At 49.2% G+C, this 24,763-nt stretch overlaps 1 protein-coding gene across 6 annotated transcripts in view; it reads right to left on the bottom strand.

Annotated features, from left to right (window-relative positions):
• The window catches only part of SNX29 (sorting nexin 29), a 438,387-nt gene that overhangs the window by 337,706 nt on the left and 75,918 nt on the right, over window positions 1-24,763 (bottom strand). For all 6 annotated transcript variants that reach the window (XM_059693199.1, XM_059693196.1, XM_059693200.1 and 3 more), the window contains 2 exons: window positions 20,855-20,930; window positions 19,118-19,200 (listed from right to left, as the gene is read on the bottom strand). In XM_059693199.1, coding sequence (XP_059549182.1) covers window positions 19,118-19,200; window positions 20,855-20,930 — 159 coding nt within the window. The remainder of the gene's footprint in view (window positions 1-19,117; window positions 19,201-20,854; window positions 20,931-24,763) is intronic.

Raw genomic sequence — 24,763 nt, 5'->3', positions numbered from 1 at the left:
ACTAAAGGTGCCAATATAAAATGATTAAAATTAATTAGGGGTCAATAAATCGTGATTACGAAAGGGAGGAACACAGGGAGAGGGCAATTAAAGGTTCTGAAAGGCAAAGTGGGGCAAACTGCCGTAGGATGGCTGGATGTCAATGAGAAAAAAAAAGTCTTGAGAAAGGAGAACAAAATTGGTTGTTTCCTTCAGCCCAGTGGAGTGGCCACAATCCCTCCCCATTCTAGCAAGAAGGTGATGAATAATTTCTAAAAAGTGCTGCTTCAAGAGATGGTGGTTAAAGAAAAGTTCTGAGCTGCAAACGTAACAACAGCTCAGAGATTTGGAGGCACACTCCTAGCGCCAGGAGGAGCAGGACTGGAAGTGAGAGGTGGGCAGGGCCAGGTCTTTTAACCAAGGGCCTGCACTGTATTGATCATTTACATTTCAAAAATGCCGCATGTATCCCCTTAAGCAGAGTGTCCCAGACCCTCCTCCAAGCGGCGGGATCTACTGCCTGGACCAGACAGTCATCTCCCAGCTGTTCGCCCCTGCTCCCCAGTCCACCCATGCTCCACCCAGTGGCAAGAATGGCCCTTTTAAGATGTAAGTCGGACTGTGTCACTCCTCTGCTCAGAAGTCCCCAATGGTTTCCCATCTCACTCAGAGTAAAAGCTAAAGTGAACCCCACCCCTGACTTCTCTGTCTTCATCTCTACTACCCCTGGCTCATTCTGTGCAAGCCAAGCCCAGCACTCCCCACCCCAGGCCATTTGCACTGGGGGTCCCCTCTGCTGGGAACACTCTTCCTCCAATACCCCATGGCTCGTCTCAAAGTCCCCTGGTCAGAGGGGCTTCACAGACAGCAGGACATTAGCCTCTGACCACCCCCTACCAATGCTCTGGTTGCCCTTCATTTTGCTCCAGAGGACAGAGCATCGCCTCACAGATTTATTTATGTTTGTGGCCTCTGCTCTCCCACAGGCGTGTAAGCTCTATGTTTCCTGCTCTACCCCTAAAACAGCAGTTCTCACCTGAGGGGGGTTTTGCAGCCCATGAACATCTGGCAAAGTTGGGGACCTTTTTCGTTGTCAGAACTGAGGTGGCAGTGATACCAGCATCAAGGGGGGAGTGGCCAGGGATGCTGGTAAACACCCCTCAGGGCACAGGACCACCCCCAACAGGAAATGATCCAACCCAAAGGTCAACAGTGCCGAGGCTGAGACCCCCTGGACGAGAGTCCATCGCAGTGCCTGGTACACAGTAGGTTCTCAGAATTTGCTGAATGAATGGCTGAATAAATCACGAATAGCCAGAAACAATAGTACCCAAGGCTTAGGAACCTGGGATGAGGTCCCAGGCACTCCCGTCAAGTACAGCCTGTGTGATGTTGGGCAAGCCCCTTAATCGCCATCAATTAGACGGGGCTGATAAGAGACCTACCTCGTGGATGATGTGAGATTGGATGAGGGAGTTAGTGCAATGTGCTCACAACAGTGCTGGCACGCAGAGCACCTCCAGGTCCTGGTGCCTGTGGTCACTGCTCAGAACCCACTCCGGAGACAGATCTGTGACTAGGGGCTCAAGCAAAGTCCACGTCAGAACCTTCAGGTGCGAGGGTATTAAGACACCAAGCGAAAGGGGGAGGGGGGGTAAGGGGAGGAGGGAGATGCGAAGGACAGATGGGCCAGCATCCCAGAGGCACAGGCACATCTGGACGCTCTGCTTTCTCTCCCAGAGAAACGCAGAAGCAAGAACACAGCCACCTCAGACAGGCTGCATCTGCTCCTGTTCCCTGGGGCCTCCTTGTTTCCACTACACTCAGAATTCTTGGCTCAATGAGTCAGAAAACTTGGCTGGAGAGTGTGTATATGTGGGGAGGGGAACAGATCAAACCCCACCCAGGTCATGGCATTCTCCCCCCCAAAACACCAAGCACTCGTGCACCTGCACACAGCAGGCACTAAATGCAGGGCCACTAAATACTGAGCTGCAAGGCCGAACGTGGCACCAACTCGCTGGCCCTTCCTTAACCGCACCCAAGTCCGCTACTAGCTATGCACCCACTCAACGGATGTGCCTCTGGTCTCCTCGCTTCAGGGAGAAGAGGAGATGGGGGTTTCGAGAAAGATCTGGAAGGGTGGCACGATAAAGTAAGACCCAGCTATCAATGTGAAGACCACGGATTTAACCTTAGCAGGTCGCCTAGCAGGTTCAGGAACCATTCTTGACATCCTTTGTTTTATCAAATGCTCCAGCAATTCTGTGAAGGAGAGTTTACTGATCCATTTTGCTAAAGAGAAAACAGAACCCAGGAAAGTCACCCACCTGTGATCATGTATCTAAAACAGCCTGAAATCTAAATCTCCCTTCCAAAGTGGGGTGCTCGGTGTTAGAGGAGAATGGCCAAGTTTCTGACTTTCCATTTCCACATGGAACAGGTGCCCTCCAATTCCCTACCCCCATGTCTCTGCTCCTCACTGGCTGGTCCCAGCAGGGAGGGGTAACTTGTCCCACTCCGGAGCCTGAGGACCGGGGCATGCTCAGCTCAGCCCCTGTGGGTTCTCTCTCAGGGCTCACCCACTGCTCACCGACCCCTGGGATAGGCTCAGTAGCTGCCCTGTGGGGGTCTCCACCTGACTAGTGAATTCATGGATGGCTGTTGTTGCAAGCCCACCTGCCCACAGGTTTGAGGCTCTGTTTTCCAGTCACTTTATTGATAACAAAGCTGCCAGTTTGATCTGCACCTCTCTGTCTGGAAGAGGTAACATCTAAAGGGATGGGTAACTCTACCCAGGCCAAAAAGGAGGAGAGGGACGGGTATTCCAGGCAGAAGGACTGGCGGGGACAGAAGTACGAGCACACAAAGCCTAACAGTGTGTGGAGAGACCCAGATAGCTCAGTGCTGCTGCAATGCAGTGACAGCCCATCAATGGGCAAGGGACAGTCAGATGCAAGGGCCGCGCTCTGTCGGACCCTATTCTGGCAGATGTGCTCTTCCAGATGTTGAACTCCAAAGGTCAGAGTCATAGTGGGTGGCTGAAATGAGGACATCACTGTGTCCCATTAGTATCTCTTGAGTTTTTCCATGTAAATGTATTCATATACAAAACAACAATTTTATAATAATTTTTAAAGTTAGTATTTAAGATGCAGGGGAGGAGGAAGAGGAGTTGAAGAAGGGGGAATGGAAGTGAGAGGAGGAAGAGAAAGAGGAAGAGCTGCACTAGAACCAACGACACATAAGCACCTGCTCCATTTACTGATCTGCGCCAAGTGTGCACTATTCACCTTCTTTTAGAAGTGAGAAAACGGGGTGTCCAGAGAGGGGGACTAGTGCACCAAGAAGAAAGCAGGGCATGACATGAGCCATGTGTCAGGCTGCAGGAACGGGGTGTTCTCTCGGCCTCACTGCTGCCCCCCTTAATAACACAGCACAGGGTGACCAACCCAGTTCCATCGGATGCTCTACCCAGCCAGGCTTTCTCCCCCCCACCCCCCACCCGCACCCCAGAATTCAAACTGCCCCCATGCAACTCAAACAGAGCTGCCCAGCTCTTCTGCTGGGACATTTCGCACAAAGCTGGCATTTCAAACAAGTCTGGGAGGTGCCTTGTCCCCTGAGCAAGAAGCCTGTTGGGTCAGCTCTGAATTTATGAAACTGTTACCTATGAAACTGCCAGGCCAGGGCGGGTCGGGGTGAGGACGAAACAGAGGTTGACTGCTAGAAAACTCAAAACCAAAAGTGACCAAAAGTCAACCCTAGCTTGGGCGTTAATAAGCACCCTCCCCTGAACATTTGTAAGCAAATTAGGAATCTGAGTTAACTGGGGTCAGCAGAAAGGTAACAGGCCTTGAGTGGAAGGATGAAATTCCAAAAAGAAGGGGGAAATCACGTTAGACAAAAAAATCCCGAAAGCACAGATATGATACCGAGAGCTAGGGAGCTCATGCGACCCCACGACCAGTCCAAGGAAAGCTCTGGGCAGAGATGCCAGCGTAAAACAAGAAGTCGCCTGAGAGAATTACTCATGGAAATGCCGGGCAGACTCAACACTGCCTTCCTGGGCTGAGCCCGCTCTCCCAGCTCTGCCCCGTCCCTTCACCACTGAGGAGCAGCCCCTCCCTTACGGGGCTGACAGGAAGAGCAGTGACCGTGGCAGGAGGACAGAGGACAGTGGCAGCATCACCATCACTTCCCCAGGGGCTCCTTGGTGGGAGGAGAAGAGTCCTCCGCCCCCACCAGCTGGGTGTCTTCAGGGGGAGCCCCGAGTTTTCCTTTTCCATGGGGCCTTTGCACACAGCTGCCCCTCTCCTAGGAGTGTCCTCCCTTCTTATTAAGCACACTCATCTCTGTGAAGGCTCCTTAAATCCCCTGCACCCACCCCTTAGCTCTCCCCTCTTCCCACACCTCTCTGTACAGCCCCCCGTCCTCTTACATTCACCCCCTTCCCTCTCCCCGATCCAGGCACAGCAGTTAGCCCCAGCACCAGGTTAGGGGGGTCCCTGTAGATCCAGGTAAGAAGTGAAGCTGTTCTATGTGATCTGAAACTCTAATTAGGATTTCCGCGTCAGGGAAGTCATGAAAGGTGAGGGTGGGGAGACCACTGCAGAGGTCACTCTGTCACAGGCAGCAAAGCATGCTTCACTCCACGTGACCCAGGTGCCTTCTTTTTGCCATCCAACCATCCTTTGTTTCTGTACTTTACCACCAACGTTATTTCCACTAGACTTAAACTCCTGTGGGCAGGGTCTGCATAGTAAGAGCTCGCATCTACTGAGTACTGAGTGCATTAGCATAAGCACTTTATACAGGTGAGGCAAAAGAAGGTTTATAGTTGTTCGAATGTAAAATAATACAAGAATTAATAAATAATAATAATGCAAGAATAAACTGTGCTTCACCTGCTCACAACTGTCAACCTACTTTTGTCCTACCCTGTGCATATGGATTACCTCATTTAATCCTAACATTCTTTGATGCTGGCTCTTATAACTGCATTTTAATGATGGGGAAACTGAGGCACCAAACTTCTAAGTGGCAGAGCTGGAGTTCCTTCACCTAAAACAGTACCAGGCATGTGGCAGATGCTCGGTAAACGTTTTGGGACTGAATAAACAAAGCAGTAAAGAAGTGAGACTCATCTAAATTCCATCTGGAACATTCCAATTACCAAGTCAGTCACTGAAGGTCTCTAGTAGATAAAGCCCAGTGGGAAGATTCCCCTTTAAAAACCTTGCCCAACCTGAGGATTTGTGTTGGCTGCATCACCTCAATTCACTCCTTTCTGTTAAAGGACAGGGGGCTCCTGGCCACCAGTGTAACACCCTTAGCCAGGCTACTGGACCATGCCAGCTCCCTCCCCGTCTCCCTCCATCATTATTACTGCACTCTTCAAGTTGCCCAATGTTTGGAATTGTGTTGCCAGGCGACGAGCCAGACCTCCTCACTAGCACTGAGAATCCCTTCCAAATAGCCGGAAACAAAAAGGACCTGCTCAACAAGACCTATTGACAGCTGAGGATGTTTTTTTTCTGGCCCTCTCTGCTCTAGCTCAAGATCAAAAGTGAAGCAAAAATCAAAAGAAAATAATTGGGTTGATTATCTGGGCTTACCTCTCTCCACCACCCATCACTCTCTATCCACCTCCTACCCCCATAAAAAGGGAAAAAGCAATGATTAGATTTCGAATGCTGAGTAAATATCCATGGACAATCAATTATAGCTCATGAGAAGCAATGACAAAGGAGAAATATTTTCTAATTAGCTGTATATTCCTTTTGAAAGAAGGACCAGACACCTGTACCTCCCCTTCAAAGCCACTGGTAATGTACGACTATGGTTATGCTAATTGAGAATAAAATGTTCTGTGCAAGCTTGATGTTTTTCACCTGGAAAAGACCATTGCTCCTGCCACCACCATTACCCCACCACACTGTTAAAATAGGGCAGCAGCACTGGACATCAAAAATTGAGATAACAAAATCCCACAGCTGCAGAAGCAACGCAGAGAAAGGGCCAGAGCGCCCCCTGGTGGTCCCAGTGCTGTTCTTTCTGCAATCAGTAGAAATACATTCTGAGCCACTTGCCTCCAACTAACTTCCAGCTCCCGAATAACCATAGAGTCAAACAAAGAAATTAATTCAAGAGCAGAAACTCATTTTTAGAGAGGAAGTGAAGGTATGTGAGGCTTACATGAACACCAATGAATATCAACTGAAGGAATTTTCAATAAGTTCCAGAAAAATAGCACCAATGAGCTCACACGATGAATATGAATGTTTCTGCTGCTGTCAGGTGGAGATCACTTATTCCTATACATTCAACACATGTTCATCCTTAAGCACCTACAGCCCCCCTAAATCACCTTCACTGCAGGGGTGATGGAACTACACAGCTCCCAGATACACACAAGGACAAACGCTTCCTGGGATCTATCATTTCATTTAGGTTTGTTTTTCTCCTAAGTTTCATTCCCTGGGCCATGCAAGAGACAGGTGGTTTAGAAACAAGTCTGAAACTAAATACATACAGTTCCTGGAAAACAGCCCCACTGTCTCCCCTCCTATTCAGGGCTTCTCACCCTTGGCACTGCTGACATTTGGGGCTGGTTTGCTGTGGGGCTATCCTGTGTGCGGTAGGAAGTTTAGCAGCATCCCCAGGATCAGCCACTAGATGCCAGTAGCACCCCCACCCCAGATGCAACAACAAAAAATGTCTCCAGACAAGGCTAAATAGCCTCTGGGTGTTGAAATCACTCTTCACTCCTTTGTTTTTCTCCTAAGAAACACATGTCACCTTCAGGTTGTAATCCTCCATGGCCAAACAGCCCTTACATTGTCACTGCCAGTGTCAAACTTCCTATCTGATCATACTTCCACTTGAGGGCACAGAAAGAGAGCCAGAAAGAAAGCGGAGATCAACCCCCTCTTCACTGGAGGAGAGTGAGGAGAAGAGGCCACACAAAGGGAACTTGCAGGGCCTCTGCAGGAGGGATGGTGTCCGTGAAACAGGAAGTCAGGTCTATCCGTGTGCAGTTCAACAAGAAGGCCCGGATATCGCGTTCAGCAATGTCTCCTTCGAGGCTGTTAATAGTAATTGCACCTACTAACTTTAGGGAGCATTTAACATGCTAGGCATGCTGCTGAATATGTTTTTTCCATTTTTTCTTATCAATATACAATACATATAAAGGATCGAGTACTTTTCATGTATTAATTTAATCCTCACAACCCTATCAAATGGGTACTATTATTAGCCCCATTTTACAGATGAGAACATTGAAGCACAGACAGGTTTAGTAACTCACCCAAGTCCCCACTGCTCATCTGTGGAGAGATGTGGGTAAGGACACAGCCAGTCTAGCTGGTAGCAACATCAGAGAGCAGAATGGCAACCACAGAAAATGAGCACAATCCCTGGGATACTTCGTGCAATTATTGCCAGCCATGTGCTTGGAGTGTTTCCTGGCTTCTGCTAAGGTCTGGAATCCCTTAAAGGAAAGTAATGAAAGCAAAGGCCCTTCTTCCCAGGAAAATCCACATATGAGCACAAGCATGATTTCAACAGGCCTGGGAAAGGATGCTGAGGTCTCTGCATCTGTGGGCCTCCAAGGAAGCTCCCAGACAACATGTTCTGGGCTCTGCACCAGACACACCATGTCCCTCATAAGACTCCTGCCATCAGGTAACGTCACCTCCATTTCACAGACAGGGAAACTGGGTCCAGAGAAGTTAAGGCATTTGCCAAGGTGACAAAGCTCTCGAATGGCAAGCCTGACCCCAGTGTTCTTTACACCCCAAAGGCTGCCTTCTCAACCAAATGCGTCCATGACCACCTACACCAGGGCACTACAAAAATGAAGGGTAAAGAGAAGGTGTACATGTCAATCTTGTAGCAGCACTGAGGACAGAAACTTGGCAGTGACAATGTAAGGGCTGTCGGGCCACTGAGGATTAAAGCCGAAGGTGACATTCGCCTTCACAAGGAAGGCCGATTCTCCTTTACGAACTCCGGGAAGACAAGCCACAACTCCCATCCCACCTCTTTCCAACCAGCCGTGCTTCCTACATTGGCTAACACCTGGCCTAGAGCAGAAAGCGTTGTGGGCCAAATGTCAAAGCCAGTGTATTTATGGAACCTCACTCACCTGCCAAAGGTCATTCAAAGTCAACTCAATAGTCAACATGTTTGCACAGGAGAGAGTCATCAGGGGAGACAAAGATGCCTGCCTTTGATATCAAAACAACTAACAAGACCAAAAAGACACCAGAAACATTCAGAGAAACAGACTCATAGATACAGAGGACCTTTGGATGGTCACCAGATGGAAGGGTGGTTGGAGAATTAAGAGAGGAAGGGAGTAAGAAGTACAAATCGCTGTTACAGAATCATCATGGGGTGTAAAGTGCAGCACAGGGAATATAGTCAATAATGCTGTAATAACAACGTGTGGTGTCAGATGGGTACAAGATTCATCAGGGTGATCACTTCGTTAGTTATATAAATGTCTAATCACTATGATATACACCTGAAACTAACATAATATTGTACATCAACTGTAATTGAAAAATAAAAATTTAAAAAACAACAGATGTGAGCCTGCCTTTGGGGAGCTCACTCTCAATTCATTGCCACAGAACACTTTTTAATTTCTTTGTGCTTGTTGGAACTAGAATAAACATTAGTTCATTCAGGCATCCCTTCATTCCTTCAATCAATGTTTCTTGACCACAAATCCATGTCGGGCAGGATTTCAGGCACCGGGTACACAGAGTGAGCAGCGGGCAAAGTGCCTGTCCCCGAGGAGACAGAGAAGTAAACAAGGAATGTACATAGTCATAAAAGCTTCGGGCCCCGAGTCAGCAGACGTGAAGAACTAAGTGGGCGATGTGACGAGGGTGCAGGAGGCCGGCCCTCTCGGGCGGTGCTCAGGAAGGAAAACTTCTTTGCAGAGGGACACTCTAGCGCACCGGGATGCTCTCCTCTGAGGGCTCAGTGTTCCAGAGAGACGGGTCTGAATTCAGCTCCCCACATCCTAGCATAGGGCCTCTACCATAGCCTCTCTCAGCCTCCATTTCTCCAACTATAAAACAAGGCCAACATTCCCGCTTTGCAGGGGTGCTGTGGAAATTAAGTGATAATATAGGCAAAGTCTGGTTCACAGTAGGCAAAATAAATGAGATGTCCCGCCCAGCTGTGGTGGCTCAGTGGTAGAGCATCTACCTATGAACCAGGAGGTCACAGTTTGATTCCTGCTCAGGGCACCTGCCCAGGTTGCGGGCTCGATCCCCAATAGAGGCGTGCAGGAGGCAGCCAATCAATGATTCTCTCTCATCATTGATGTTTCTATCTCTCTCTCCCTTTCCCTTCCTCTCTGAAATCAATAAAACTATTTTTTTAAATGAGATGTCCATATTATTCATCTTTTCCAGGAAGTCCTTAAAGGAAAATCTGGAATTGTCCCAGAAATAGGTATGAACTTAGGAGTGGATTTTATATGTGGAAACCGGCAGAGATTGTCTGAAAAAAAGCAAAAATGAAAACGAGAGAGACCAGGCTCTAGAATTCTAGGGGTTAGGCTCAGAGCTTGAACCCTTAGGGCTACTGAACAGGCTCAAAAATTGATCTCCGAAGAAGGTCTCCAGAAATGATTTCAGAAAAACTAGTCTCCCTGGAGTGAGGCCACTGCCTCACACCCCAAGATGGTGAGATGACACTGACATTTGCACTGACTCTCACTGCCCTAGTCCTCAGCCTCCCTGTACAATGGCCTGACTCTGCAGAACAAGAAGGCCGATGCTCATACCAGCTGTGGAAGCTTCTCAGTACTTGATAAGGCTCCAATACCGTACGGTGCCTGGTTCAGCACAGCACACACGTCTGCCGCCTTCGTGAGTCAGTGCACCTAACCCTCAGATGGCCCTCAGATGCCAGTGTGTCTTCATCTTACAAATAAGGAAACTGGGTCCAGATTCTGAAAAGAAAAAAAGGAAGAAAGGAGGGAGGGAGGGAGAGGGGGAAGAAGGAAGGGGGAAGGAGGAGGGGAGGGGAAGGGAAGGGAGCACTAGGAAGCGTTGGAGCTGGGGCTTGATCCTAGGACAGTGGCTCCAGGGTCCAGATCACCGCAGTACCCTCCCAGCCTCTGCTCTCTCTGGTAGCACTTAGCACGTCTTTATGAATTATGGTGTCCGCACACGGTACTTAGGGCACCAACAGGGGACTGTCAGGAGTCCCCGCCTGCGAGGCACAAGGGAGGCCTTCTAGAAGCACTGGTGCAAGGAAGGCCAGCAGGAAGGGACAACTGAAGAACGCACTATGAAACAGCCTGCCTGGCAAGAGGAAATGGGAGAGAGCAATCACTCCTGCTTCAGACCCTGCCTGCTTCCCACTGCGCGGGGGTAAAGTCCAAATGCACTGCCCTCTACAGCATCCACCCAGGCGGCTCTCCCTCTCACCTCTGTCCAGCCGCACTTCCACCGGAACTGACCCAGTCTCTCATCCGCAGGCCTCAACTCCACTGTCACCCAAAAGAAACCCTAGTAACACACCTTAAAGCAGCAAACACCCCCCAACCCCTACCCCACCAATGTTTTGCCTTTCTAGCACTTGTACAGATTTTCAAGGGCAAGTTCATGTGACTGTTAACACCACTGCTGCCGGTCATCCCCACTGGCCTGGCAAGCCCGGGGCATAAACAGTTTCTGAATGGAAGATAGGACCTGGCAAAGAGACAAAGAAAGTAAAAAGAAAGAGAATGTTCTTTTTTTCTTCATCAAGAAAAGCACTCCCCAAAAATGTGCTTAGAGGGTAGATGGTGTGCTAGGTGTTCCAATCATCAATCAATCAACCAATCAATCGGGCAGAAGAAACTTTTGGAGGAGGTTGTATATGTTTATGGCATAGATTGTGGTGATGATTTCACAGGTGTATGCTTATCTCCAAACTCATCAAGTTATATACATTAAATAGGCACAGCTTTTTGTATGTCAATCAGACCTCCATCAAGAAGAACAGAACAGCACTCCCCTGAGAATTCTAAAGGCCGTCTCTCTCTCCCTACTACTCATCGGCTCATCCAGGGGACCACGGACAGTTCCCTAGAGCTGGGGACGAGCCCTTCTAGACAAACTAGGGAGAGTGAAGACTGGTGTCCCTTCTAGGTCTCAGGACAAGTGGGACCATGTCTAGGGCTGTCAAAGAGCACAAGGCAGCACCCATGCCCTTAAAGCACCCTTCTGACCTCAGAGGGGACGCCACAACAGGCACCTCCCCCTGCAATGTACAAACACTCACCTCACAGCCGCCCAGTATGGACCCCACCAACTGCCTGCTGCAGCCCTTCTGCAGGTGCTTTCTCGGCCCCACGAGACTTTCTGCTGGGCCGCACTGTGATACTGTCAGGGCTGCTGCCAAGACCAAGCACATGCCCCACAGACCAGCATGTCCTCATCACAGCCTGTGGGGATGTCACCTGTCCTTCCCAATCCCAGGGCCTCGAGGGACAAGGTCGGAACAGGCTGGGGCAATGCTTGCAGTTCCAGAGACCTCCCCGAGGTGGCCCTGGTGCAGGACATTAGAGCCGCTGCCCTCCAGCTCCTCCTCCACAAGCATTTCAAAGGCAGTGGCAGAGCTACCGAGAGTAGCCAGGCTGCCAGGTTAGCCCACGAAAGGCAGAACCCATTGCTTCCCACCATATGGGTGCCTGAAGAAGAGGGAGAGAGGACAGAGTTGGGTTTGGGAGCACAGCCCCAGGAGTTTGGCTGCGCGACCTTGAACACTGCATTCAGCCTCTGCCTCAGGGGTTCCCCATCAGTACACGGGCCAGTGATGCCTGCACCAGGATGACTTTGGAGAAGCACCTAGCAAAGGCTGCTGCCTTGCAATCTAATGACTACTAGCCATTAGCATAATTATTACCGGCCACCAAGAGCCCATCCTAATACCATCCCCATGTCAGTCTTCAGGAACACTTACCCTGACTTATTACAGCCTGCTGGTCACCCAGATCCATGAACTCCCGACCAAAAGTGGACACATTTGCTATTCCAAAAGGACTCCACGCTCTGGGCCAGGATCCGCCTCCTTCGTGGCATTTCACATCACTTCTCTCGCCCCCACTCCCATCCGTACCCTCTGGAACCCAGATTGGGACCATAGGATTTTTTTATACAAAACTTTGTTGAAACAATTTTGCCATAAATTAAGTTCAAAAGAATGCCAATAGTTAAACAGAATTGGGAAATAGAAAATGAAATTTTTATTCATCATAACATATGGTGTTTGGAGTAAGTCTGCTTAAACAGCAAATGATGAAGAGCTATTCTGTGCCAATCCCAAGGTGGCTTGAGAAGAATCACAGGTATTTTTAAAGCCTTTAGGCTAACAGCACGGATTTCTTATCTCTAATTTCACATCAAAAGTAGATGACTTTCTTTGGTTTCAGTATTACGCAAACCTCTTTTCTATTTACCCATTACAATTAAGATCATATTTTGGTCTCATAAAAGAGAGATAAAGATGTTTGAGATAAAACAGGAAAAAAGGAAAAGAAAGTTAAAAGGATTTGAATAATTATAATCACCACTTTCTGTTTTATGTAGATGCTAGTGGCCTGGTGCGTGAAATTCATGCACATTAAAAAGAGAATTAATTAGAGGAAATATTTTAATATTGCTATTTGCCCTTTCTCTATAATAGAAGTGTCAGAGATGAAAGGAAAGTAGTAAAATGTATATGAAAATCTTCCTCCTGTCAGAGTCTGGGGCGCACTGCGGGACCTAGCGTCAAGTCCTCACCCACCACCCGCACATGCTTCGAAAACGCAGAAGACCCAGACCCAGCCGGCCCCACCCCCCTCAAGCTCCTCCAGGCGGGGGGCGCAGCCTCAAGTCCCCCGGCCAGGTGCTGGGGCGGGAGTTGCAGCCTGAGGTCCCCATCAAGCCCCGCCGGGGTGAGGGGCATGGCCTGAGTTCCCCCATCAAGCCCTGCCGGGCAGGGGCACAGTCTGAGGTCCCCCGTCAAGCCACGTGGGGCAGGGGCGCAGCCTGAGGTACCTCACCCCGGCCAGGTGCCATGCAGCCTCAGGTCCCTAATGTTCGGTAGTGACATTACGGCGCCCCAGCTAATTTGCATATTCCTCTATTATTATATAGGATGAAATGATAACCTAAGGTAAAATTCCCTAAACCATCACAATAGAAAACACACCAAGAGTTGAAAACATGTGTGCTAAGCGGGGGAAAGGTGGTGATGGGGAGAAAATTATAGGGCTAGCTCCTGGACCATCTACCAGGTGGCACGGTAACCTGGGACGGCTTGGTTGCCACCTGGGGCATCTCTGGGGTAGTGGAAGGGTGGAAGGGGGTAAACTGGGAGGTGGAGATGTGGCAATTTGCATAGAGTGGCTGTATGGATAGGAGGTCCCCAGCTGCAGCATCCTGGCCTCACTACTCCTCATTGTAATCTTAGTCCATCCAGCTGCTATAATAAAACATCACAGACTGAGAGCTTTATGAACCATAGAAACGTACTGTTCACAATTCTGGAGACGGGAAGTCCAAGATCAGAGTGCCAGGTGAGGGCTCTCTTCTGGGTCACAGACTTCTCACTGTGCCCCCACATGGTGAAAAGAGAGATCTTCAGGACCTCTTTTATCAGGGTACCAATAAAATCCTCACTCAGGAGAATTCCTTCCTTTATTTATAAAAAAAAAAAAAAAAAAAAAAAAAACTTGTTTAAAGGGAATACTAAGTGTAAGGCTTCCAGACCTGGATGCCCACACACTGTTGGCACAAGACGGCATGCCCTGCCTGGGTGATGGTGGAGCATGTCCCCTTAGGTAATCTAGAAGTGGGGAAAACTGAAGGTTTTGGAGTCAGAAAACCAGCTTCCTCACACACCTCACCACTTAATCTACCTGGGAACCACGCCTGGCACACAGTAGGTGCTCAATAAATATTTGCTGAATGATATCCTAGCTATGAGGTCTTGGGTAAGTTACTTAACCTCACTAAGACTCTGTTTTCTTATACAGAAATAATATTACCTGCATCTCAAGATTGCTGGGGGCTAAATGAGAAAATGTAACTCTAAACAGGCACAATCCTGGGCACATATGAACTCTGCTGAAGCGTATTATTACTTTACTGGGTATTGTTTTTACACAAGGTGTGTTAGCCCCTCCTTTCTGCCTCCTCACCAAGCCAAACCACAGAGCCCCATGAGCAGCAAAGAACACCTGCTTTAGTCCCACCCCTCCTATTCTCAGGTTCCTCTCCACATCAGCAGGACACCCAATGGGAGAACAAAAGGCCCACACCAGAGGATATAAACCAACAGCTCACATCAGGGAAACACCCCGAAAGAATGCAGTCACACGGCTACGAAGTGCCATGTTCCCGGTTCTACAGCAGCAAAAACGCATAAAATGTCAGCACCTATGGTTGGTGAAGTGTAAAGAAACTGGCAGCTGTCACACGCCTGGCAACACACTAACTGAACATAAATGGCTGCTCACAGAAAGCCCAGAAAGGCAGGCCTAACTGTGGTCCACTAGCCCACAACCAGAAATTTGCTGCAACGGAGCAGGTGTGCAAAAAAATAATAATAATGGGCAAGAGTCTTAGAATGCACTGACTACAAGCTTAGAGCTTCTCGTTTTTTTCTTTACAATGAATAAAGAAACAGCAAAAATTTTAAAAAGACCTGACGACCCCCCAAAAAAATAATCTGGTAAATTGTAATAAATCAAGTACCAGGCTATTATGCAGTCATTCAACAGGATGAGCAGGAGAAGAAGAAGAAAAGGATACTATGAAGTAATGTTAAGAAAGCAGGAAGATTTAACTTTGGGTGATGGGCACACAGTGCAATATATAGATCCTGTAACAGAAACCCACACCTGAAACCTGTATGTTAATGTTGACCAATGTCACTGTAATAAATTTAATTTTTTAAAAAAGAAAGCAGAATATAGAATAAGCACATTGATAACAGCTAATAGTGACTCTTGGCTCTGATCCGAATACTCTTCTAAGAACATTACAGCTGATCTCCACAATGGCCATCCGAGATGGGTTTTCATCTTACGTTTGCACAGGGCAGCAAGGCACTGAGAGATTGAAGGCCACCCAGCCGAACCCGGAACGCGGCAGCCTAGCTGAGAGGGCACACTGCTCCCGCGAGCACCAGCCATGCTGCAACTCCAACCAGGCACAACCCTGCACACCCAAAACCGGAACTGCAGAAGCAGAAAGTGCCCCTGAGCCAGAGTGTGGGTGTTCTGGTTTGCTCGAAACTGTCCATACTACTCCACTAAATAATTAGATTTCGTCATGGGCTTTCTGTTTTCTTAAGTATAAAGGGCCTGGTAGAGAGACAGCAGTAATGGGGGTCTGCTCAACCACCCTTCTCTTGGGTGCTAAATAATAAGACTATACGCCCCAAATGCTAGGACCAAGCCCTGCCTTTTCAGAGCCTTTCAGAGATGTCCAGGGGAGGCTGCTGGGCAAGGGATTGTCAATTGCCCGAGCACTGAGGCTCAGCTGCAGGACAGTGTCCAGGCAGCCACGGGCACAGAGGACTAAATGATGTGGAAAAGCCACTGGCGGGACGTGAGGACACGCTCCCTACTATGGGGAGCACCGAGTAGGGGTTTCTTTGCCAGGCTCTTCTGGGGTTTGTGAGAGTCAAACATCTCTCGAGTGGAACCCTGTGTGTCACATGCTGGGATGCGACACTTAATTTGAATTGGGGTCACTCTGGGACACAGCTCCCGGGACACCCTGTGTTATGGACTGAATCATATCCCTCCAAAATCCCTATGTTGAAGCCTCACCCCCAATGTGACTGCATTTGGAGGTGGGGCTCCAGAGGTCATTAAGGTTAAATGCAGTCTCATCCACAGGACTTACAAGACGAGGCAGAGACAGCAGGGATGCATGTGCACAGAGAAAAGGCCAAGGAGAGAGCTCTCCCCAGAAACCCGCCCTGCCGGCACCTCAATCTTGGACTGCCAGCCCCCAGGACTGTGAGAAATAGGTGTCTGCTGGTTAAGCTGCCAGTCTGTGGCTTATTATTATGGCGGCCCGAGCAAACTACCAGTAATACACCCTACTTACCCAGACAGACAGCTCTTCTTTGCCTGTGATGACACAGGAGGTGAGGCAGGGAGGGGGTACACAAGTCAAAACCCCCTCCACTCAGTTTCTAAGAACCCTGATTTCTCAGCCAGAAAACACACAGGATGGACGACAGTGCTACCCCCATTAGACCCCCTGAAATTTACAGCCACCAAGAACACAGAACCCCCATATCCACACAGCAATCCCCCACACACCACACTGACAGATACAGAGCGTCAAAATGTGGACGTAGTGACCTATTCCTCAGAGATTCAACTGTATACTCTGGACATGTCTCTACTTGCCAAAGATGAGAAATAATAAAACTAAGTTTACATTTTTAGAAAACTGTATGAGTAAAAATAAGAAAAATGGCTTACACCCCTGCCATCAGCATAACTGTTCAGAGCAGCCTCCTCAGTGAACACACACAAGCAGGGCCAGTGACTTCCTCAAGGACAGAAAACGGCTGAGGAAGACTCACAGTCTGCGGTCTCTGTACACCCCAAAGAGCAGTGACAAAGCGAACCCTGTACCTGAGAGGCGGGGCCTCAGCCCAGGGAGCAGGAACCTACTTGGCAGCCAAAGCTGGGACCACTGGGTGTGTGAAGACACCTGGCCCCTACAAATGTGCCTAAAACGAGGAGCCATGAAGCCTGCTATTCATGTCCCCAATCTCAGGATCACTGTCCTCTTCAAAACAAATAGAAATAAGGCAAAACGCCTGTTCTGTAGATGCACAGGGTCAAGCCTCACCCCTACATGGAGGTGTCCCCACATAAACAGACAGCATCCCGTGCTGCAAGGACAAGGCGTCACATACAGTGATCAGAGAGACCAGCCCCCCTCACTTCTCCAAGCCTTCCGACTGCTCCCAGGGCAACGTCCGGGTCAGCAGAGGACAGCCCTCCACTTTCCCAATGCTCTCACCCACTGGTCTGTCTTTTCAACAATGGCCTCAGTCACAGCCGGCACAGGCAGCAGCGAGGTCAGCTTCATAACACGGTTGCCTTCTCCCTGTCTTCATTTTTACAGTCACCTGCTATTTAAGTCAACCCATTGTGGCTCTCCAGTCACTGTAATTATATAAACTTACCTCTTTAAATAAAGACTTTCACATTTTTCAAGTGTACATTCAAAAAAAGAAAGGAATTACAGGGTAAGTAATAGTGCCGTGGTAAAAAAAACAACTGGAATTTGAAAACCAGCAACCTTAGTGTTCTCTTAGCCCAGTGATGGCGAACCTTTTGAGCTTGGCGTGTCAGCATTTTGAAAAACCCTAACTTAACTCTGGTGTTATGTCACATACAGAAATTTTTTGATATTTGCAACCATAGTAAAACAAAGACTTATATTTTTGATATTTATTTTATATATTTATATACCATTTAACAAAGAAAAATCAAAAAAATGAGTTCGTGTGTCACCTCTGACACGCGTGTCATAGGTTCGCCATCACTGTCCTAGCTCATGTCCCACATCCTGGGCGATCTATAAATATCTGCTCGGCTGAATCTAAGGCTGCGGAGCGTCCTAAAATACTACACGCCTTCACTGTACAAAGTGAGGCGGATCATTCCCACCACACCAACCTCACAGCCTCTGCTCATGTCCTCCGTCACCCCCGTCAGAGGACACTGGCTGCTCCCAAACGCCCCTCTTCCTTCCTGAGCAATGACAGCCTGATGGGGGTGGGGCACGTCGCCTCCCAGGCCACGCCACCGATGTACGCAGCCATCCGAGGGGGATACGGTGTGCACCTTCTAGGAAGGGGCCTGACAGCCAGAGAGGATGTCGCCTTTGTGGACCATGGACCCACTCTGCAGTCTGGTGACGCTCAGGGGCCTCTTCTCGGGAAAAATGTTTTAAATTACATAAAATAAGACACACACGATTACAAAGCAAACAGACTATATTGAAATAGAATTATGAAAATGCAAAAAAAAACCTAGCATAATAATATATAGGATTCTTTATTATCACATCCAAAAACGACCACGTTTTCACGCAGAAATGACACTCTGAGATTCTTTCATGCCAGTTTTGCAGGTGCCTGTGACTTCTGTCAGTGACACAGTCATCCGTTTTCTAACCACTTCCTATGTCTTGCTGCTACTTTCACAATTAAGAAAATGTTAAATTTCCTAGAGGCTGGGGGGAAAGGTTGTAAATATTTCCCCGTGTAAGTTCAGACCGTTGAATCCTACCTGCGGGAATGGAGGCAGTTTCTCCTCTGCCCCCGCTTCCTTCCTGCCCCTGGGATGAGAACAGGGGGCCAGGAGTCCTGGCCTCTGCCCGCCCAGAGCCCACACCAGCTCCTGCCTGCCTCTAAACCAGTGGTTCGCATCCTTGGCTGCACATTAGAATCACCTGGGAATCTTTTTAAAATCCTGATTTCCGGGCCTCATCCTCTGGAAATTCTGTTTCTTTGTTACTAATGTTGTGGCCCCTCCCCATAACAAAGAAACAGAATTTCCAGAGGATGAGGCCCAGAAATCAGGATTTTAAAAAGATTCCCAGGTGATTCTAATGTGCAGCCAAGGTTGAGAACCACTGCTCTAAACAGACCTGCCTAGCTCATGAAGACATAGCAGGCTCATCTTGATCACATAAAGCCACTCAGACGTCCTCTTAATTGCTACTCCTCTAACACTTTTTTCTGGGTGGTGAGGTTGGAAACAGTTTGAAGCTGATCACCAGCAACTTTCATTCATCTTCCAGGAGGTGAACCCTAAAACCCTGAACGAGAGAAGACTGCCCTCTAACCTAGCGCTGCCCCACTCCAGGAGCATGTCCTGGAAAGTGTGCACAAGCCCACGCATCACATGCAAGCACGGCTCAGCGAGCCTGCAACCACGCACCACACTCCACGTCCGCGCCAGGGATGCACACACCTGACCTGACCCCACACTTCACAACAGTCGTGTAGGAGCAAGCACAGAGGCACCGCCGCAGCGCACAGGCCCAGGAGGCATCCCAGGACCAGCGGAGGGGACTCAGAAAGTACTTACTAATTGTCATCGACTCTGGCACCGAGGCAGGAGGTAACAAGCTGCTCAGAGGACTTCCTTGGCCTGGAGGACTGGCTTCCACGCTGGGAAAAGGCAGGCAGAAAGAGGTTACACTCAGCGACTTCAAATGCACACCCTCACCATTCAAACACTAACTGGTGCTAAGTTTATTCAGCTACATCTACTACAAGGAACAGAAGGCAGCCTTCAGAATTACAGTCAATCCTCATTATTTGCAATTCCTGACCTACAAGTGTCCCCGCCCAATAATGTATCTGTAACCCCAAAATCCACGTTGCGGTGCTTCCGTGCTCACTCCTGCACGCAGCAGGGCCCCCAGGTGTGTGTGTGCTCCCCGCTGACACCAACAGGGTGAGCTCTGCCTCCATCTTTCAACTCTCATACTGCAAGTGTGTTCTTTGGCGGGTGATTTAGTGCCACATTTTTCACATTTCTTGGTGATTGTGCTATTTAAGCGTGGTGTTAAAGGGCCATCTGGTGTTCCCAAGCACCAGAAGGTTGTGATATCCATTGCAGAGAAAATACGTGTCAGGTAACCTTTTGTTCAAGCAGGAGTTACAGTGCTAATGGCCATGAGTTCAATGTCAAAAAGTCAACAATGTATGTTAAATCAGGAGTCTTAGAACAGGAACAGACATAAAACAAAGGTATGTACTGATGGCTGACGAAAGGGCTGTGAGAGGTTCACAGGAGCCCAGCCCTCCATTTCCCCTGAGCAGTGGTTCCGCCTTCACAGCAACTGCACAGAACACAGTTACCAGAGATAATGAGAACCGGCTGTATATTTACAAAGCATTTGCAACATGGAAAAACAGCACATCTTTTATGAAGACAGCAGGGCCACAGTGTGGTTAAAGCACACAAGCACATACACACACACACGCACGCACACACACATGCACACCACACTAGGAGGAAAAGGACCAAAATAGCAACACGGAAACAGAGTTGGGAGTTGAAAGTGATTTTTTCATTTAATGCTGCATTTTCCAGTTTTTCTAAGACAAACAGCAAAAAGGACTCGGAGTCCTGGATGTGTCGGGCACCAACTCTTCCTGACACTACTGATGGGTACAGCCTCCTACAGGCAGTGTGGTTTCAGAGAGCACAGCTGGCTCCCCAGGGAGAGGCCACAGCCCCAAGTGAGGTATGGGGCAATCGGGCTCCCAGCCTGGAGCTGAGCTTGCAAATGAAACACCAAATTAAAGCCATGACGAGAAAGAAGGAAACACAGTAACAGCAACAAGGTTCACACAGAACAGAGACTTCACTGTGCCACCACACAGCCAAGGACTTTGGGCAACTTAATGTACTGAGATGGTTTAATGTGAAAAAAGAAGACTGATACGGCACTTACTACTAAAGCCAGACTAAGCACTTCACAAACATATGCTATCTAAGCGGCTTAAATATCATATAATATTAATTATTCAACATGATCAAATATTAAAATTAGCAAATGATGACAGAGAAGGTACCCAGATTTGGCCCCAAAAGTGCACAAAGTAAAGGTGGTATGCAAATCCTATTTCTAACAAAGTCGCTCACGCCCTTTGACCCCTGACAACTCCACATTTTGTAATGTTAAGTTAAAACGGAACACAAATACGGCCTTGCCCTTCAATCCTAGCAGGTGCCCCCCTATCTTTAGAAAAGAATAAAATCCTGCATAAAATCCAATTCCAAAGGCAACCTGGTTTCTGACCACCCACTCACTTGTACCGAGGTCCGGGCTCCGGGAGAGCGTGATCCTCGGGTCCTGTCCCGTTCTCCAGGCTTCCGAGGGGGGCATCTGGGAACAGAGAGCAATCACAGAGAGCAGGTCAGGTTTCTGTTGTCATCTCATTTTCTCCATGAGGCGAGGACACAGTGCAGACAGCACAATGGCTCATCTGCTAAACAAGTTGACTTGGAAATATTTTCCTTTTTGTCTGCTACCGGTTTCATTTTTTTTATCCATCTCAGATTTTGCATCAGTCACTGATAGAAGGCCCCAACCTTTTTTACCTTAGCCAGCTGGAATTCCCCATGAAGTCCATATTCAGGGCCAACCTCAGAATCAGCGAATAACAAAGCTTTCTGTTACACGAAACTGCTCCTGCCTATAGTGGCTCAAAATGGACACGAGAGGGCAGCACAGTCTAATCGCTGACAGTGTCTGCTCTGGTCAAAAGGAAGTGACTGCCGATTTCTAAGAAGCCACTTGCCCTGCATTCAGCGGCATGTGGTAAAGACATTTGGAAGAAGTGAGGCCACAAATAATCTCCAGAAACAACAGGCAAGAGGCACTGAAGATTTTCATAAATGTTATCAGCTGCTGTTCAAGTCTCTTTCCAGGAAGAAGTGCAAATCATATACCCCTTGGGCTAGATGGTGACATTAACGCCAGCTTCACCCCGAACATTTGCTCACTGGAGAAACTTCTGGCTTGTCAATGCCCAGCACAAGCCAGGCCTGGACCGGAACAGGAACACAGTCGGAGGGGAACACCTCTGGTTTCCCTAAGCCGTCCGTGACAGCCTCCTCCGTGTCATTCCTTCCGTTTACGCTAGTGTCATCCTGCTCAAGACTCCGCAGCTCTTAAGGGGTTCAACTAAGGGGCCTCTAAAAGGAAAATATGGTTTTTCACCTTTTTCACCCTGCTGACACCATCAAGCTACTCCACGTACTCCTACCTCTTTCAAGAAGTTTGAAGGGGAAAGAGAGTGTCTACTTTGCCGCCTCCCCTTTCTCATACCAGGGTACTGTGGTTAGTTTAAGACTGAGGGCTGCCAGGGCTCAAGCCCTGCTCCCAACTTTAACTCAGCAAGTGACCTATGCTCTTTGTGCCTCAGATTCCTCATCTATGAAATGGAATGACTCTACTGCCTACCATACAACACTTAACACCTACCACATAATAAATTGTAATATGTGTAAAACTCAGAGAGAACAAACACTCAGTGAGCTAGGGGCTCTCATCTTCCCAGGCAACTGGATTTGCCCTCAAAGGACCTAAAGAGCGCTTCCCTCGGTCCCCCTCCTACCTTCCTCCTTGAAGCACTCCTTTCTCAGCCTTCATAGCAATGATCTTTGGTCCCCCTCCCCCACCATCTTTTTCTCTGATTCCTGAGCAAAGGTGTCCCTGAATTTCAGCTCTGTGGCCTCTGTCCCCGATAAATCCAGCAAGGTCTTAGCTGCAGACTCCACTCTGTGAAGATGACCATGCTCAACCCTCGCCTCTGGCTAGGACCTGAATCTTGAGTCCCAGCCCCACATTTCTCACTGCCTATCAGAAATCTCCACTGGGATGTCCTTCAGGGCCACCAACTGATCATGACCTTCAAATCCACTCTTCTTCTGTCACCACTTCCCACTGGCTGCACCCTCAGAGCCTGGCACTCACCTGCCCTCCCATCACAGAGCTAGTGGTGCCCAAACCTGCCAGCTCCCCCTAACTACCTCCCACTCCTTGCTTCCCAGCCGTTTTCACCCTCGTTCAAAGGCTCCAGACCTTCCAGGGGTCTCCTGCAGCAGGTCACCGCACCCTCTCTAACCTGACTCACACGGCTCAGGTTCTCTCCCTGAAGCAAGGACAGGGGCTCCAGCACACCAGTACACATGGAAACCGTAATTGGAGTAAAGGCCACCATCACCCACCAGCATCCCGGATACAGCACAGACTCGGCCCCAGCCGATTTCCCTTCATGATACATGACCGCAACGAGCTGATGGCTGTAGTGAGCTGAGACCCCAGAGCCACAGAGCCGTCGGAGACGCAGACCAGCTCACTCATCTGCCACGTCCCTTCTGAGGCAGGTACTGCCGCTACTACTATCTTAATTTTATTTTTAATGTTTTTTTATTTATTTTAGAGAGAGGGATAGAGAAGCATCAATGAGAAAGAAACATCAATTGGCTGCCTCCTGCACACCCCCTACTGGGGATCAAGCCCTGGCCTGGCATCTCCCTGACCTGAGCCCCTCCCTCGCCCCAGAAATGCAGCCCAAAGCTCAGCCCCTGATCCACAGAACCCTCCCTTCCAAGATCCAGAAGGATAATGACTCTATGTTCAGGGTCCCCTTCTCCGCTGCTTTCTCCCTCCCAAGACTTAGCTACCAACACATCCATCTTCCCCACCATGTCCCTCTCCCCCTGTTTATCCTCCTCTCTCCCTCCCTTCCTCTAATACCCCAAAGGCAATGACAGCAGAGGCACTAACATTTTCAAAGATGATGGGACGGTCTCCTAAGGGAGGAGCCCCTTGTGTGCAAACTCACACGAAATGGCTCCCAGGCCTGACTGAGAGAATACGTTAAGATCACTCAATTAGGGGGTGTCGATCAGAAGGGGCACTAGTCAGAAAAGGAGGGAAAGAAAAGCAGTTTGGGAAAGGAATCACGGCCATGCTGGGTGCTGCCTAGGAAAGGGTCCCCCTGCGGGCAGGCCAGTCCCAGCGCCACCTGGGCCACGCGCCTGCCATGGAAACGGGGCATCATGCAGGAGGGACTTGATGCACTCTGCAATCCACTTGGGTGACGGTTCCCCAGCTCCGGCTCCAGTGTCTCCATGCCGCCTGGATGAATCTGCCTCCCATGCCATGCTCCTGCTGGCACTTGTCCCTCTGGCTGTCACATCGCCCAAGGCCACTGAGAGCTCTGTTACTGTTCTAAGGGAAACAGCCGGCAGACTGGCTCCTGTGCAGCCTCTCTGGTGAGGGCAATCCGATGCTGGAGCTCGGGCCCCATCAACAGTGACAAGACAGCCTTGGGTCCGCCAGGACAAAGGCCAGGTGGGACTGTGGGCAACCTGCCAGGGGATGTCTGCTCTTGAGGGTCCACGAGAGTCCTGGACCTGGCCAGGGGCTACTTCCCCTAGAGCAGTGATGGCGAACCTTTTGAGCTCGGCGTGTCAGCATTTTGAAAAACCCTAACTTAACTCTGGTGCCATGTCACATATAGAAATTTTTTATATTTGCCACCATAGTAAAACAAAGATTTATATTTTTGATATTTATTTTATATATTTAAATGCCATTTAACAAAGAAAAATCAACCAAAAAAAATGAGTTCGTGTGTCACCTCTGACACGCATGTCTTAGGTTCGCCATCACTGCCCTAGAGACACTGGTCTACAGAAAGCCCAGAGGGATGGAGAATGCTGGGTGCGATAAGACCAAATCCCAGTTTGGTGGCAAACAGCATTTAGGAGCAGCCAGCCATCTGCCCAGCATCTGATGGTTAGAGGAGCCCAGTTAAAAAACGAAACAGCCACTGGAAACAAAACAGACTGCCTAGTGCATGCACCTCTCAGCCCAGCAATACCTCACAGCCCTACCGAAAGGCGCCTCCAGGGGGAGCAGGGCAAGGTGAACCGGGACCTGGGTGGTGAGCTGCAAGCCAGGAACAAACCCTAGAAACTCCAGTGCTCCCTGCACAGTGGCAAGGACAACAGTCTGTCATCCAGCTCAGAAAGCCAGCAGCTTCCTGAGCAGTTGGCAGCCCCGTCAGTTTCTTAAATCTGGCCCTGGGAAGAGGTCAGGGTGGGGTTGGGGGGACCACGGCCTCGGGGACCTGGTGGTGCTGTGGGGAAGTGCCAGGCACTGAGTCGGCTGCATGCACTCCCACTCCTCTGGGCCAGCCGGGC

This window comes from Myotis daubentonii, chromosome 4 (assembly GCF_963259705.1).
Source record: "Myotis daubentonii chromosome 4, mMyoDau2.1, whole genome shotgun sequence".
Lineage (NCBI taxonomy): Eukaryota > Metazoa > Chordata > Mammalia > Chiroptera > Vespertilionidae > Myotis > Myotis daubentonii.
The sequence above is the reverse complement of the archived record's forward strand: the minus strand, read 5'-3'. Positions and strand labels throughout refer to the sequence as shown.